This window comes from Humulus lupulus, chromosome 9 (genome assembly GCF_963169125.1).
Source record: "Humulus lupulus chromosome 9, drHumLupu1.1, whole genome shotgun sequence".
NCBI classification, from domain to species: Eukaryota; Viridiplantae; Streptophyta; class Magnoliopsida; order Rosales; family Cannabaceae; genus Humulus; species Humulus lupulus.
The window spans coordinates 8,460,001-8,477,458 of record NC_084801.1 but is presented as its reverse complement, the minus strand read 5'-3'; the positions used below and the strand labels follow the sequence as shown (position 1 = coordinate 8,477,458).

The following is a 17,458-nucleotide window of genomic DNA, read 5'->3' as shown; positions in this document are numbered from 1 at the left end:
GGGTACTTAATCTCGTTGTGACTTTTAAACTAATTAGCTCCCTAGGACCGTCTCGGCACGTGCATCACACTGATGTCACCACACTCACGTGGTACAAACCACATAATACAATTATCACATTTATGCCCTCAGCGGGTTAAAATTACCAATTTACCCTTATCATGCAAACGGGGCCCACATGCATATTTATACCACCTAAACATGCATTCTAATCACATATTCATTTAAATTCATATATTATCATATTATTTCACTTATTGCCCTCCAGGCACGCTAATCAAGGTCCTAAACCTTATTAGCAACTTGGGTGTTACAGAGATAGATTTGAGAATTGTTGTTGTTGGTTGTGTTCTGGTCTTTTGATGGAAGATTTGGGTGATTGAGATAATTTGGGAAGTTAAGAAATCTAGGAGAGATGCTGGTCAAATTAAATCTGATTGTTTGGGGTATTTGTTTCTACTTTTGTGACATAATGGCACCTAAGACTAGAAATAAGACCAAAGATAAGGGTAAGGCTTCCACGTCAAGGGCTCGAGATGGTCCTCTCCCACCAGCCCCATCAGACTTTGATGTTGCAAGGTTTGTGAATAAAAAGGCGCAAGATAGATATCTTAAGTTGTGCACTAAGTCGTTCATTCATGAGAGGGGTATTGAGTATAACAATGAACCATATGAAAATGACCCACTCAATGAAAGCATCCGAGCCAATATAGCGGCAAGGCGATGGCAAGGGTTTGTAGACAAGGATATCATAAGAGCAAATATTTCTATTTGCTATGAATTTTATGGCAATTATCCAAAAACAAAGGGACGAAAGAAGTGCTATGTTAGGGGTGCGTGGGTGCCCACTGCTGCGGACGCATTGAATGCCCTCTATAGTACTCCTAGTTATGAGGGGAATGAAGAACAGTACGAGGTGTTAGTTGGGGGTGAAATTGATCATGCCGAAATTGTTAATACGATTTCATTCCCTGGAGCGGAGTGGATAATTACTCATAATGAGTGTGCTGGGTTGCATTTTGTGTCAGTTTACCCAGGAAGCTCGAGCATGGCTATACTTTGTTAGTAGTCGGTTGATGCCATCTGGGCACTTGTCGACTATCAATATGGAACGCAATTATTTAGTCTATGCTTTAGTGAAGGGGCTTAATGTGGATGTTAGTCGTAGAATTCGTGAAAGTATCAACCATGTTCTTAGTGGTTCCACCACTATTGGACTGCCTCATATCCACTTCTTAACAGATTTATGCCTTACCTACGAGGTACCAGTTTATGATAACGATGTGACTCTGAAGGCCAAACTTCCCATCACTCGAGCAAAAATATCCAAGTATCAACTGCCTATTCCGTATGTCCCAGCTCCTCCTCAAAATCGTGCTGAGGCAGTTCAACAAGAAGAAGACCCAGATCTTGGGGGGGATGGAAATGATGGGAATGATATGAGCAATGCTCATGATAATAATCCTGACCCAATGCATCTGGATCCACCGCTGTTACTGGGTGGTCCAGTTGATTCCCGCACTCAATATACCCATGTTCAGTTGGACTACCTTATTCAGCAAAATCAATATATGGTTGTTATCCCAAAAATTTGAAAAGAATGACGTGGCAGTAAAATTGGCACATGGCATGAGTTAGTGGGGTGATCTGGCTTAGCAATGGCCCAATACATCAGTTAAGAAATTGGACAGATAGTCAAGCCAAATATACCCGACCGAAGAGAATATTTGGTCTGAGGGTTGCTTGGCTCAGACCCCAGTTTGAAGACCCTAATGATTGATTTGAAGCCAAGTCCAAGAAGATTGAAGGAGAGATTTGGATTTTGGTTCAAGGGATAAAAGCAATAGGTCCGATCGGACCTAAGCTTAGGGGACCTCTTGATTGTTTGGCTCGAACGTGTCCAAAGAGAATGACCAAGGCTTAAGTTTTAGTCAAGGGGAAAGCCACATAATGGCCGATCGGGTATGCCATGGAAGAGGTAGGTTTGGGCTTGAACGAGGTTAGAAGGAGGAGGAAGGTAGGCTCGGACCACCTTGGTCCGAGGAGAAGATTGCAAGGTCCGATCGGACCTTGGTTGAAATGGAGAGGCTCGGACCATTTTGGTCCGAGGAGAAGGGCACCATGTCCGATCGGACATGCCCATAGGAGAGGTATCCTTGGACCATTTTGGTCCGAAGAGATGATATGGAAAAGGTGGCTCGGACCACCTTGGTCCGAGGAGAAAACTACAAGGTCCGATCGGACCTTGACTGAAGGAAATGAGCTCGGGCTTGACCGAGGTAAGATGCCAAAGAGGGTGGTTTGAACCACCTTAAGCCAAGAAGAAAATTATTGTGTCCGATCGGACACAATGAAGGAGTATACCTCGGATTTGCCCGAAGTAAGGAGCAAAGGAAGTATCCTCGGACCACCTTGGTCCGAGGAGAGCCAAATGTACATGACCTTTGGTCCGAGGAGAGTCATGCACATACCACCTTTGACCCACAAAAAGCTTGAAGAGTAATCAACATGCATGAGAGACTACGTCAAACTTCCCGAAACGACTTCAGTGAGAATTGGTCTAAGCATCCGGGAATCTCTCACTCCTCACTCGAATTTAGGGATCAGTTGTATTTTAAACATTTATTTTGTAATATAAATATAAGGTGAATAATGAAATATCCCCATCGAAAGGGGATATCAGTTGAGAATCCCAGGTCTATAAATAGAGAGTTGGGAGGATCGTAAAAGGACTTTTGGCAAAATTAAGAGTTAACTTGTGTTCTAGAGAGAGAAAGTGTTTTTTCCCTGAGAGAGAACCCCTTTTTTGTATTCTGGAATATTTGCACTGAAGAAACTCAGTTGACACTGGTTCATCTGATCTTGAGTGTGAATACAGTAATAAAATCTCTAAGTGGATTAGGCTATTACCGATTATCGGGGCTGAACCACTATAAAATCTTGCGTTATTTACTTTCATTGATAAAAACTGTCTGTTGTCGTTTATAATTCTCTTGAAGGCTTGTCGTAGTTGACGTTCTTACGTCGTTGGCTAAAATCACAGTCAACAATGGTCCAGCAACATCAGATGATGCATAAATACATGGGTCACAGGTATGATTATGAGGTAGCTCATGTGGACCGTCTAAATACTCTGGTCAATCGATGGTCCTTAAATGATGCGGGGCAAGACTACTTTCCTCCTCCACCTCTGTATCCGCCTTATCCAACACAGTACCCACCTCCACCACCTCCTCCCTTTTAATCTTTTGCTCTGAGGTTCCAGGTATGTCTCTTCTTTTCATTTGAGTTTAACATTGGGGACAATGTTAGTCTTATGTTTGGGGGAAGGGATTTTTTTTTTTAGCTTTGCTATTATTTGTTGTTTTTCAAGTTTAGTATTAGTTGTTATTGTGTTTGAGTCTAGTTTTCACGGGGTTTTTAGAGTGTAAACCAAGTTGATAATTTGTTACCGATGAGATTGAATGATTGCTATGTTGTATAATCCAAAGGAAGAGTTGTGCATATATAAAAAATTTGTGTGCTTGATTGAAATACTTTGTCACTTCACTGTGGTTAATTGGATACTTGTTTGAACTATTGCTCATAGTTGTAAATGTGGGAATTGAACTTTGTATATGCATGTTGAATTTGGATTGTGGATTGTACAAGTTGAAATTTTTCTAGAATTTGCTTGCTTGCTATTTGAGACGAAATCCTAAAAAATACACACTTAAGAAGAGGATATAGGCCATCTTTGGAATGTTTGAGCCTTTCAAGCTAACCCTTACATATTTTTATCCCTAGTTACCCTATTTGAGCTGTACAATTGACCTTTTTCATTGTTTAACACATGTTTTGAGCCTATACTTGTATATGTATATTCATTATTCCCTTTGTCCTATACCATGAGCATAAAACATATCTTTTGATTGGAAGGGGGAGTGAATGTTTAAGGGACATATGTAGAAATATGTGGTTACTCAGTGCATTTTAAAAAAAGATTGAAGAAGAAAGAAACAAAAGGAGAAAAGAAATTAAAAATTCAGAATAAACTACATTCCTTAAGTTATTTACTGAAAAATCTAAGTTTGGGGGAATGTAGTTTGAAAAAAAATGTGATGAATAAATAGTCAACTTGAAAAAAAAAAAAGAGTAACAATGGGATGTGAAGTTGAGTTAAAGGGATAGGTTGCTTGGTTTCAATGCTTATGGTATACTTGAGCCTAAAATGTCTTCTCATCCACCTTTACATAAGCCATCTATTACAAGCTTTGTAAAGTCCTATTGATTTTTAAGTGTGTATTTGTTTACATTAGTGGAGAATAGTAAGTATAGCAAGCATATGGAATAATCGTGTTGAGTGGATTGATGGTGAGAATTTTGGCATGCATAGATTGGTTCAATTCTTTACATTTATTAGTTATGAGTGAATGGGCATGAGTATCGATGAATTACAGTGAATAGGTGAATTATTTTGATTGAAATTCTGGATTAATTTATGAAGTGGCACGTTACTTTTCTTTAGAATTATATGCAAATGGTATTCATGATTTTTTAGGCTATTTTAATGGTTGTCAATTTGGTTTGTTTAGGTTTTATCGAGTCTTAGTTGTGTTCTTTACTCGAGGGCGAGTAAAGGATAAGTTTGGGGGAATTTGTTAGGACTAGTTTTGGTATGTTTTTATGGCGTGTTTTAAGATGCAATTTTAGTCTTTTATTTGGTTTTGTGCGATATTATGCCGGAGTTTATTGTGTTTTCAGGATTAAATGTGGTTATGAAGGAAATAGCTTGAAATTGGAGGAAAAACACTTAATTCTTGAAGAAACGGTGTTAAACGGGCTAAGGAATGGAAACTAGGCGAAACCGGGGGTCAAATTGATGATTTGGTGAAAAGTTGGAATTAGAGCCGCAGCCCTAAGAGTTTCAGAGAAGAGAAAAAAAAACTGTCAGCATTAGAGCTGCAGCTCTATTAGATAGAGCTGAGGCTCTATTAAAATCTGAATTAGAGCTGCGGCTCTATCAAGTAGAGCTGCGGTGCTACAAGATCCAGAGACGGATTCTGCATGGCAAAGTGGACTAGAGCTGCGACTCTATCATATGGAGTCGCGGCGCCAGTCCGTACGGAAAGCCGAATTTAGGGTATTTTTCAAGGGCAATTTTGTCCTATCGCACATAATTAATTAGGGATTATAAAAGCTTTCTTAATGATGTTTTAAAGAGAGATTAACCCTAGGAGACGGCTGGAGGCACATTGTGGAGGATTGCAAGTGGAATCAAAGAATTCATCACAGTTTTCATCTTTTTTACTTGGAATTTTCTGTATTTTTGGATGTTTTTTTATTTCTTCTATGGTTATTATGAATCTTGTCATGAACTAAACTCTTTTTCTAGGGTGTTAATGGATTCTCCTGAATCTTTATTTTAAATTAATGCAAGTTTTATGATTTCAATTTTATCTTGTGATTTATTCAATTTGAATATAATGCTTGTGAGTGATTGATCACCATTGACATGAAATATATGATTTTGATTCGAAATCTGAGAAGTGAGAATTGAATATGTTGTAATAGAATAAACATAGATTTCATATTACCACGAGAGTACCTGTGTGGTCTGTGTAGTTTTAGGGTTGTTAATCTTAATGCCTATCTTATGTTTATTTATCACAGAGATGTAGAAAATTTGCATAAGATTGAGACTTATATATCCTAGTACGAATATAAGTTATTATTGTTGACCTGCTATCACAATAGAAAAATTGAATAGTAAGATTTGTGTTAATAAGAATTAAAGAGGATGGTTTATGAAATTGATTGCCCTAGTTCTTAATCCATTGAACTTTCTTAACGTTGTTTATTTTCAGTTCTTGAAGTTAATTTTAGATTTTTGTTTTATAATTTTAGTTAATTCTTGTGACTCAATTATCGTTAGCCAAATAGAAATAGGAATTAAGTTTTGGTACTTAATATACAGTCCTCGTGGGAACGATATCACTTACTCTTTATTACTTGTTACGATTATGTGCACTTGCGTATCGATTTTACACAACAGTAGATGCCTTCCAAACGGTCGTTTATCTCATAAATAGGCTCCCATCACCAGTTCTTAATAATAAGTCACTTTAAGAGACTCTATATTCAAAGAAACCAGATTATTTTAACATTAAAACCTTTGGTTCAACTTGTTTTCCTTGTACAAGATCCTACCAAACTCATAAATGCCAATTTCACTCATTAAAGTGTGTAAATCTCGGGTTTAGTGAGTCTTTTAAGGGGTGTAAATGTTTGAGCTCAACTGGTAGGGTGTACATTTCTTGACATGTTGTTTTTAACGAGTTAGAATATCCATTTAAATCTGGGTTCTTAAACACTCATGAACCTGAGAAACAAGTTGATTTACCAAACTCTACATGGTCACAACTTCCCTTTGTTGAACTGCCAAAACCAAGTTCTTATTTTGGTGTGCCAAGGACTCAAGATCAAGTGCAATCCTCCCTTGAAGCAGCATCAGCAAATGACACCTTCAGATCACAAGACAATAACAATATGGAGGTAAGTGAACATACACCTCACAGCCTTGAGCCTACTGATCATGTTATTGTGAGTTTAGAAGTTGAAGAAATAAATAACTCACTGGAAAGAGGCAGTGAAACAGTACCTGAAAGCAACCAGTCGAAACTTAAATCAACTCACCGAATGGTTACAAGATCTAAGGATGGAATTTTCAAGCCAAAAACATATATGTCTGCAGTAACAAGATGGAATCCAGAATTGGAATAGCCAAATAGTGTACAAGATGCCTTGACTCACGATGCATGGAGGAAAGCTATGGAGGATGAGATCAATGCCTTAAAGCAGAACCAAATGTGGGCACTAGTGCCTAATTCAAACAGATACAATATGGTTGGAAAAAAATGGGTTTTTAAAGTTAAAACCAATGCTGATGGGACATTTTAGAGGTTTAAAGCCAGATTGGTTGCAAGAGGATTTCACCAAAGACCAGGCATAGATTATAGAGAAACCTTCAGTCCAGTTATAAAGGCATGCACTATGAGAGTCATTCTTACTATTGCAGTCTCTCGGAGATGGGATGTTAGACAGTTAGACATCAACAATGCCTTTCTAAATGGTGTCTTAGAAGAAGATGTATTTATGACACAACCCGAAGACTTTGAAGACAAGGAGAGACCAGATTTTGTATGCAAGTTAAACAAGTTTTTGTATGGTTTGAAGCAAGCACCGAGGGCTTCGTTTGAGAAGCTCATGTGGGGGTTCAAAAACTCCAAAGCGGATTCATCCTTGTTTTTCTACAAAACAAACAATTGTGTAATGTTGGTACTTATATATGTTGACGACATTATTGTTACTGGGAGTAATAAAGAAAAGTTGGATGGTTTTATAGCTAAGTTGAACAATAGGTTCACATTGAAGGATCTCGGGCCACTAAATTTTTTCTTGGGGATAGAAGTGCATAGAGATGATACTAGTTTGTTTTTTACTCAAGGCAAGTATATTGGGGAGATCGTAGAAATATATAACATGAAGAATGTGAAACCAGTCCCTACACCAATGATCACTGGAAAGCATATGTCACTGCATGATGGAGAGTTAATGCATAATCCTACAATCTATATAAGTCTTATAGGGGCTCTCCAATATCTCTGCCATACTCGCCCATATATATCTTTCGCAATGAATAAGTTTAGCCAATTCCTTCTAGCACCTAGAATAGTTCACTGGAGTGAAGCTAAAAGTGTTCTGTAACCAACTGAAGGAGCTACAATTTCCTCAATCTAGAAAGGCAATTGCTTGGTGCCACAACCTAAGTGCAGGAGCACTTGCTTCAAACCCGGTCTATCATGCGAGGACAAAACACATCGAGATATACATTATTTTATTCGTGACAAGGTGTTGAAGAAAGAACTTGAGGTCAGATATAAACCATTGGCAGATCAAATAGCAGACTGCCTCACTAAAAGCCTTTCTCATTCTGGGTTTCAAATGCTTGTCGACAAACTTGGAGTGAAGATGACACCCTCTCATTTGAGGCGAAGTGTGAAGATTTGATGTTCTCTGCTGAGTCCTAGTCAACCGCTGGAGTATTCATTTACTATCCATGTCACACGATTATAGCAAAGTGGTTGTTAAATACAACTGAATTTCTCAGCTTCAGACTTGAGCTGAGTTTTTACCAAATACTCTTATATATTATACTGCTTTTCTTTCTGTGATTAGCCACAACAAACAAGAACACCAAATTAGATAGATCACTGAACAAGAATAGAAAACAATGTACAGAAAAGTAAACGAACAAGTAGAACTTACGTGGTTCAATCTAGAGTTTTGAGCTCTAGTCTACTCCACGGGGAACAGCCAAGTATTGGCTTGCAGTCTTTATTTATCAAAGTCAATGCTACAACAATGGAGAGACACTACTTACAAGTCTTTAGTTTCAAATTAGGAAACTCAAAGATATAAAATACAACAACAGAACTCTCTTTCTGATACAACCGAATACAAAACAAAAACTTGACTTTAGTGAGCTGTTTAGACTGCAATATATAGCTGGGCCAGTATCATAAGTGTCAGCCAACTAACTTAACTAATTGAAGCCTTTTAATATTACAATATGCTGAGTTGTTGAGGACTTAACTAACTGAAACAATCTCCATAAGGATGGCAAAATTGGGCAGTGAGGCAGGGCGGGGCGGGGTGGGGCGAGGCCCCGACCCGACGGGGCATCTTTGCCCCGGTAAAAACGGGGTAGAATTCGGGGCCGGGCGGGGCCCCGCCCCGCCCTGTCCCGCTATGAATTCAAGTGGGACGGGGTAGCCCCGCCCCGTTATGAATTCAAGCGAGGCGGGGCCACCTCGCCTCGAACACTTTTTTTTTTCTATACTCTAACTCAATTATCTCATACTACCTTATATACATAGTACGTAAAATTGACATTTTATATGTGGTTTCGAATATCATTAATTCTATATAGACTATAAAGAATTATAAATATTGAAAAATATGTTTTATATAATTCATCCTTGTAACGCCCTACTTCCTTAGAGTCGTTACTAAGTGAGTTTAAAACGTGCATTTAACTCGCTAATCGAAGTTTTAGATCAAACAGTGTAACTAAGCCATAAACAGAGGAAAAACTTTAGAAATAAATTCATTTCATTGAAAATCATAAAAGTTTAACACTTAGGATCCCAAAATACAGTTTAGAAATATTTACAACATATAAACTGAACCAAGTCGACTAAATGACAAAATCTAGGGTTGTTCACAAACATCTCCCAAAATCCACTGGCTGTGGCAGCCAGGCTGGCCAAACATGTACACGTCGCTTCATGCCTGCTACACTCGTGGTTGGTGATATTTTTCATTTTCAATAATAAAAATCTTGATTGAGTTTGAGTTTAGTTCTCTTAAAAATATGAATAATTCTTAAGCTTAGTTTTAAATTATAGGGTCAATTCTGCTTGTAACAAAAATTACATTTTTCATAATAAAAACACTTTTATTTCCTATAAGTTTAAGTGAAAAATAATTTTAATGAAAACCTATTTTTAAAAGCAAAATTGACAATTTAATTAATTACATAAGCTTAACTTTTATTCATAATAATTTTTTAGAATTATTTTCATTGTGCAATTTTTGAGAAAATCCTTTTTATATCACCAATAAAAAAAAATGTATGTTTTAATTTTTCTTTTGCTCGAGGACTAGCAAAATATTAAGTTTGGGGGTGTGATAACTCTACAAAATAGAGTTATTTTACTACTTTTTATGTGTTAACTGTTGCTTAATTCTTGAGTTTTTAATTGATTTATTAAGTTTTAAAGTAATTTTGAATTTATTGGGTTTATTTTGATTTTATATATTTTTGTGTATTTTTATAGTTATATTATGGTAAAATGTTATAGTTTAATTATTTAAAATTAATATTGTTAAGTTAGGAGTAAAAAGATGCAATTTTGAGTTTAAATGTTTAAGTAAATTAAATTTTAATTAATATTTTCATGGAAAGTTATATGGTATATTTTATTAGTGAAAATATTCAATTTTAATTTAGTTTATGATTATTTTGTAGGGAAGAATGTTGTTTTTGAGCTCTTGAAAAGCAAGAAAAATGAAGGAAAAGAGATGGCATTTTCATGGAAAGCAAAGAAATTTTGGCATTTGTTCAAAGGCCCATAAGTAGCCCCACGGCCCAGGCCCGCCTGGCCATCTTCAGCCTTTCTCCTCACCAGGCCCACGCTTGCCAGCCCACAACTCCTCACCAGCAGCTGCCGCCTGATGCTCCCAACCGAAGAAGCACTCACCAAACCTTTCTCCATCACCTGTCGCATGCCACTTCTCTTCCAGTCGAAGGCTCCGCCAGCTGTCGCCACCTGTCCCAGCCTTTCCTTCACCATTTGGCCATTTCCTTCTCCCCAACCGTGACCATTCCCTTCTCCCCAGCAGGCCCAAGAAATTCGGCCCAGCCCAAATTCGGCCCTGAAGCAGCCAGCAGCCAAAGTGCTACCATCAGCCACCTCTTGAGCCCATCAATTTGCATATTGTCCCCTTGTCTAAAATACCAACTTTTTACCCATTTTTCTACACATTTTCACCACAACATCATCATTACACCCTATAATTTACCTCTACATACCATATTTATTTTATTTAATTAATCTAATCAATTTAATTAATTTAAATTGATTATTTTAATAAGCTCACTTTGGCTATAAATATGGAGTTTCAAGACCATTTTTGGGGTGCTTAATTTTTGGTTACCATCTTCTTTTCTCCCATTTTCTCTCTACCAATCTCTCTTCCATTTTGGGTTTTTCAAGAGCATTTTGCAAGTATGTATGTCATTTATTTTGTAATTTCTACTCTAGTTATGTGCTTCTAATCTTTTTCATAAGATTATTAAGATCATGATGAAGCATCTTGTAACTAGGTAATATTTATGTTGTATGTTGATTTCCCTTGTAATGCAACAAATTTATGGATTTTTCTTCTTCATATATGTCTTTCATCTTTAATATCTCATATTTTGGATTGTTAGATAATATGCACTTTGTTCTTTATTTTACAAAAACATAATATTCTTTGTGTAAGATGTGTCATTAAATTGTACACATCCATGCTTAGAACAAAAATATTATGTTTTGCCTTATAAATAATGTTCATTGATTTATTTGTTATTTCATTAGTTTGATTTACACTAAATGCTTTGAAATTATAATTTTGAAAAGTGAAGAAAAATCCTATCTTTTTAGAAGTAATTTGTGCTTAAAATTATAAATCTATTTGGAAAATGATAGTTTGAATTATTTTAACTATCACTAAAACTTAAAAATCAATATACTAATAAATATTATTAAACTTACATTTTGTGGATTCTAGTATCTTAATAATCTTTTCTTTTAACACTTATTTTCAAATCATTATTGCTTTATTTTTATTCTCTTAAATAGCTTTATTTTTCAATCTTTTATTTTATGTTCATAATATTAAAACTCATCAATCTTTGGAGCTAGGTTAGAATTTATTACTTTTGATTTAAAATAGTTTTCTTTTTTATTTTAAACAACTCATTTGGGTTCGATCTCGTGCTTACACGAACACTATATTCCATATACGATTCGTGCGCTTGCGAGTATAAATTTTTAAAATATACCTGTTTTGGGTCCATCAGTTACCTCAAGACTCGGGGTACCAAAACGTCCCCGAGGGCAAAATGGTAAATTTCCCCAATATTCCCTCCTAGACATTCTATCCTCAAATATATCTCCAAATATTTATTTCCATATCCCGGTAACCCCATAACACATCTAATACCCAAATTACCCCTCGACTCACCCCGAGTCAGAATCTCAACCCCGTTGTGACTTTCTGGCTAACCGCTCCCCAGGACTGTCTCGGATCGTGCTGCACAGACATATCACAAATCTATAACAGTTATCACATTTATACCCCTAACATCCAGACGGGGCCCACATGCACATTTAACTCAACTAAACATGCATCATTATCATATATTCACATTAATTCATATATTAACATAATAATCCATTTATTGCCCTCCAGGCACACTAATCAAGGCTCTAAGCCCTATTAGCAAATTCGGGTCGTTACAATCCTTATTTTTGTATTTATTTTGTAAGTTTTAAAATAAAAAAAATAAAATATAATATTTGATGGTGTAGTTGATACGAAGTATAAAATATAAAGATTACAATAAAAAAAAATATATTTAGACTTAGGAAAAATTCTAAAATTATAATTTAATGTTTCTAAAAAAAAGTTAAATGAAGCAAATGGGGCGGGGCGGAAGCAGGGCGGGGCAGACCCGTCCCATTTACATGCCTAAATCTCCACAGACAATATACATGATTGACCTAATAAATACAAGTCGAGATTCATAATAGCAGAAAGACTCAAATTTTGGTGGCACTGTCTGGTTCTGTGTTCTCAGAATCAAGAACAAAAACTTAATGTTATTATTATTATTATTATTATACAGAGTCCTACATATTATTTTTAATTCAACTTTCTGTACATATCACTCTTGAGAACAATGTACATAAGTATCTCTCTTCTTATATCTTGAACTCTGTTATTCTCTAATACTACTGCGCCTTTTTTTTTTCTGAAAAAATAATTTTAACAAATTCCATGCTTGTAGAGAAATATATGCTCTTTACTAGTCTTTGATATTGAGGTATGTTAAAATCAAACCACTTAAACTAGTGAGAATACATTCTAAGAATCAACCATGACTATGAATACTATAAGTTAGATCAGATGTGAATATTTGAATATGAAAAATACTTTCTATCACAATTCAATTTTTATCAATAAAAAGACTTCTTATGCATGCATTCCTTTTTTAAGTCTCTCTCAAGGGCATCCGTATCTCTTGAATATGTAATGTTATGTTAAAAGAGCATAAATATTTTGCATAGATTAAAATTTGCAGGGCAAGGGCAAGCTAATCTGAGGGAGCTTGAAGAAGAATTTGAAGATTGCACTTTACCAAAGTAATGAAAAATCTGTTTACTTAGAATATCAATATATATTATATATGAAAAAAACAAAAGAGACTAGAATTGCAAGCAACATAAGTAAGGTCAAATATTTTACCTTAACACAAACCAAAGAAAGAAAAAGCAAAACAAGAGAGAAATCAAGAAACTCAGGAATCAATTAAAATGTAACAACTGAAAAATCCATTTGGGTATTGTCAAGCAACTTCCAAAACTAAACCAAAGCATAACACTCAAAGAAATATGAGAACTCAAAAGAGTTCATTACAATAAATGTCCACATGATATTTGACATTACAGAATCTCAACATCAACTGTTCCTCTTCAGATTGCAAAAGTGTCTTCCAATCTTATTCACTTCCTTCTTGTACTCCTCAACACCATTCACAACAACTTTTAACACATCATGTAAGGTGAGTCTCAAAAAAGACAGAATCAGATATCTCAAAATCGACCCCAAACACAGAACTTCGCTCAACAACATGTCAAACTCTTAATCAATTTCTTCTTCCTCATCATCATCATCATCATCATCATCATCATCAAAGGACTTGTGCCTCCCAATCATTATAAGCTCAATCAACAACTTGATTATGCCCCAACTGAGGTTGCTGGATGGCACACAAGCAATTTATGAGAAATATCTTGGAAGCTGCCTCACTATACTGTAACAAATTATGAGAATCAGACAATAAAAGTTAGATTTGGAACATAAGTACAACTTTTGAAACTGAAACAATATTTTTGTTGGTAATATCTTCATTTACTTTTTTGTAATTTAAAAAACAAAGAATGAATTTATAAATTGACACTAATATTATGAAAATTGATACTTCTTTAGTCTTAGAAAGAGACACTAGTAGCCAACACAATGACACCACACGATGAACATAAAACGATGAAAGAATATTCATACTAAGTTGAGAACACGAGCTACAAAGGCTCAAAAGAACATGAATCCAATTAATCAAATAAAAAGATAACTAGTTTTGTCAAATAGAATGTCATCTTTGTTCTTATCACAATAGAATTGGAAAGTCCTTGAAAAACAAGATAACAGCCAAAATATAATGAAACCAACCTTGAAATTATATCATATATTGGTCTACGAAGAAATTCACATTCGACTTTTTTCACATCAAACCTAACTTCTTCAAAAACATTTAGTAAGTATCGTTGAATTAAACATTCATCAATTAAAAGTCAACTTACTCTGTTTTGATCCTTGTCCACTTCTCATCACGAACTCACATCTTCAATACCTATGTAAAATTAAAATGGTCGCAGTTATTTATTTTGATTAGCTCAATGTTTCTTTTAGCTAAAATTCAAGAATATCTATGTTATAGGAGGTGATATTCAATTTCAAAAGGTTGAATATAGAAATCATAATAATCCAATATAAATAATTTTTCTCATGATTGAATTTCAAAAATATAATTTACAAACTAGAGAATAAAATAATTAAATAAAAAAGCTCATTAGTTTTCAGAAGAAGAAGAATGAAACTAACATCTCGAAAGCCAATAACCATCATGTTCCGTTTCAATATTCCATTGGCTGATGAAAACATCTGGAATGTGCATTACTTTTGAGTAGTTATCATGTTGACTTCCACTATACATAGTTGTTGTCAATTCTGCAGCCATATTTATCAATTGAAGTTCTTGGAGGTTTCTTAGGCGTTCAATTCCTGATGGAATTTCCTTCAGTAATTTGCAATCCTTCAAAGTCATACGTTCGAGATGGGACAATGCTTTGTCTTCCACTGTCACCCTTCTTAAGTTCTCCAATCTTATAATACAAAGTTCTCTGAGCATTAAGAAACTCCCAGCTTTAAAACATAGTGACTCCCCATCACAAACTTTACTCAACTCGAGTGATACTAGATTGGGCAAATCTTGTAATGACTCTAGCGGATCTACCTGCAACCTACTACCACGCAGATATAATGTAGACAAGTTTGTAAGGTTTTGTAGTCCTTCTAGTGACTTCTCCACGCGACCTCTTATACTTAATCTCTGGAGCAATCGAAGAGATGAGAAGGATTTAAATTGGAAACTAAGGGCTTCATCCTCTGTTCTTGAAACCAAAATTAATGAACGAAGGAGCTTTAATTCATGAATTGAAGAGAATAGTGCATCTCCATGCTCAGCTCCAAGTTGTAGGATGCCTAACATCGTCAATTGTGTTAGCCTTCCTACGGATACCATAAGCTCAGTTTCACCCTTTTTTGCCTCAACACACAAGAGTTTTCTCAAGGAAGAGAGGGATTCCATTCCTTTTAAAGCCTTAAAGCCATGCAATGTCGGAAAACTTCTATAATCATAAACTATTACATGTCGCAAACACTGTAATCGTAAAATCTCACTGGGTAGCTCTCGTACAAGAGTATTTTTGAGGTCTATCGTTTCAAGGTGTCGAAGATTCGCAATAGAGGGTGGAATTGAACTTACAGCTGTATCTCTTAAACAAAGGTATCGCAAATGGTATAGCTTTGTGATACTCTGTGGAAATGTAGTCGTAGGTGCAAATCTACAATCCAACACCTTCACAAGTCTTGAACCCTGGTCAGAAAAAGAAGACATGAAATTATTCCAGACATCTTTTTCTTTGGTGAATAAGAGCAAAGAGCGCAGTTGAGATAGTTGTTTGTCCCCCGATGCATCTATATTTGTTCCTGCATGCACAGATAGGCGTCGAACTCTTTCTGGAAGCCTTTTACTGCTCTCTTTATTAGTTATTGCTGCAAAGCCTTGATCTTTCGATTTTAGAAGCATAGTTTCCCTTAAAATATCGTGCACTCGACAACTTCTGATTCTTCTATCATTATATCTTTCATTCACTTGGACCAAGCTTCTGTTAAGAAGTTCGTTGAAACAACCATTTGCCACTTCTTCTAAAGTTCTTCCTTCAATTCCTTCTATGAAACCTTCAGCAATCCACAATCGAATCAGGACATTGAGTTTAATCGAGTAATCCTCAGGGAATAAACTTAGATACATGAAACAATGCTTCAAGTGGTAAGGCAAATCATTGAAACTAAGTGAAAGTATGGCTTGCATGCCTTTCAGTTTTGTATTGCCTTGTAATTCAGCCCGCAGAGAAAGGTGAACAATCTCCCATTCATCAACCCTGTTGATGTCCTTTGTGGCCAACATGCTTCCTATTGCAACAATGGCAAGAGGCAATCCCTCACATCTTTTCAGGATGTCTCTTGAAATTTCCTCCAAATGAGTAGGACACGCATTACCTTGAAAGGCTTTTGCACAAAATAGAGTCCAAGAATCTTTAGAAGATAAAGGATTTAAGGTTAAGATCTGACCTCCAACATCTTTGGTAGAGGTAGAGGCCACATCTGCAATACGAGTTGTGATCATTACTCGGCTACCATTGTTGTTGTTCTGAAATGCAACTTTCACTGCTTCCAATGCATTTACATCCCATATGTCATCCAATACAACCAAATATCTTTTGTCACTAAGAAAATCAACAATGGTTGTCTTTAGGAAGTGGGGGTCTGTGGACTTCTCAACTTCTTCAGGAAGTGGGAGCTTCATAGCTTTGAAAAATTGCTGGATAATTTGTCTCAGAACTTCATCTAGCTTGAACAATTGTGAAATATTGACCCAAGCTTGGAGTTGATGAAAATGATTCTTTACTCGTGAATCAATATAAACTGAACTCACCAGAGTGGTTTTGCCCAACCCTCCCATTCCGACCACTGCAGCCACTCGTAGTTGAGGGGTATTCTCCATAAGAAAACTCAAAAGAACTTGCTTCTTTGGTTCAATGCCCACTAGTTGAGCTTCTTCCAGCAACCGTGCGTCACTTCTAACCTCAAAATAGTAGCAAGGTATAGTTCCCGAACTCGACCCGACCTCCGTACTACTCAGTTTGTGACCATATCTCTGGCGCCCCTCAGAAATATCAGTAACTTTGCGTTTGATACTCTGCAATTGGGAGGCAATTCGACGGCGAGCTTTCAAGTTCTTGATCCCGCGAGCCATCTTACACACATAACCATAGAATCCATGTCGCTTGGTATGCTCAAATCTATACAAGAAATCATCGATGGTGTCTTCTGCATCGTAAGCGACCTCTCTAACTTGCTTAACCCACACTTTGATTTCTTCATCTTGATCTTCCTTAGCATCAGCAGATCGCAAGAATGCTCTTATGCGATCCAATTCATTTTTCACAAAAACAACTTCATCTCGGACCCCGCTCAAGAGCTTCACCTCATCTTCCAACAAGGACGAAAACTTCTGCAGTAGAAATCTCACCACACTCTCTGCCATGGTTTGTTTCGATCTATTAATCGATTGTTTTGCTTTTTATTTTGGAACCTCAATCTCCTTGCCTGTTCTCTGATCTTTCTATAGGCATAAAGAAACGAAGACTTTTGAGTCTACGAGAGATGACGTTGGTGCTTC

The 17,458-nt window shown here is 36.2% G+C and overlaps 1 protein-coding gene across 1 annotated transcript; it reads right to left on the bottom strand.

Annotated features, from left to right (window-relative positions):
• Positions 1-14,530: 14,530 nt before the first annotated feature.
• On the bottom strand, positions 14,531-17,323 carry LOC133799395 (disease resistance protein RPM1-like). The gene has a single exon (XM_062237415.1). It carries the CDS (start codon positions 17,321-17,323, stop codon positions 14,531-14,533), a length of 2,793 nt encoding a protein of 930 aa, XP_062093399.1.
• Between the last annotated feature and the right edge of the window lie 135 nt (positions 17,324-17,458).

What these genes read in the sequence shown, in the direction of transcription:
- LOC133799395 (XM_062237415.1), bottom strand. Translation starts at nt 17,323, where the DNA reads ATGGCAGAGAGTGTGGTGAGATTTCTACTGCAGAAGTTTTCGTCCTTG.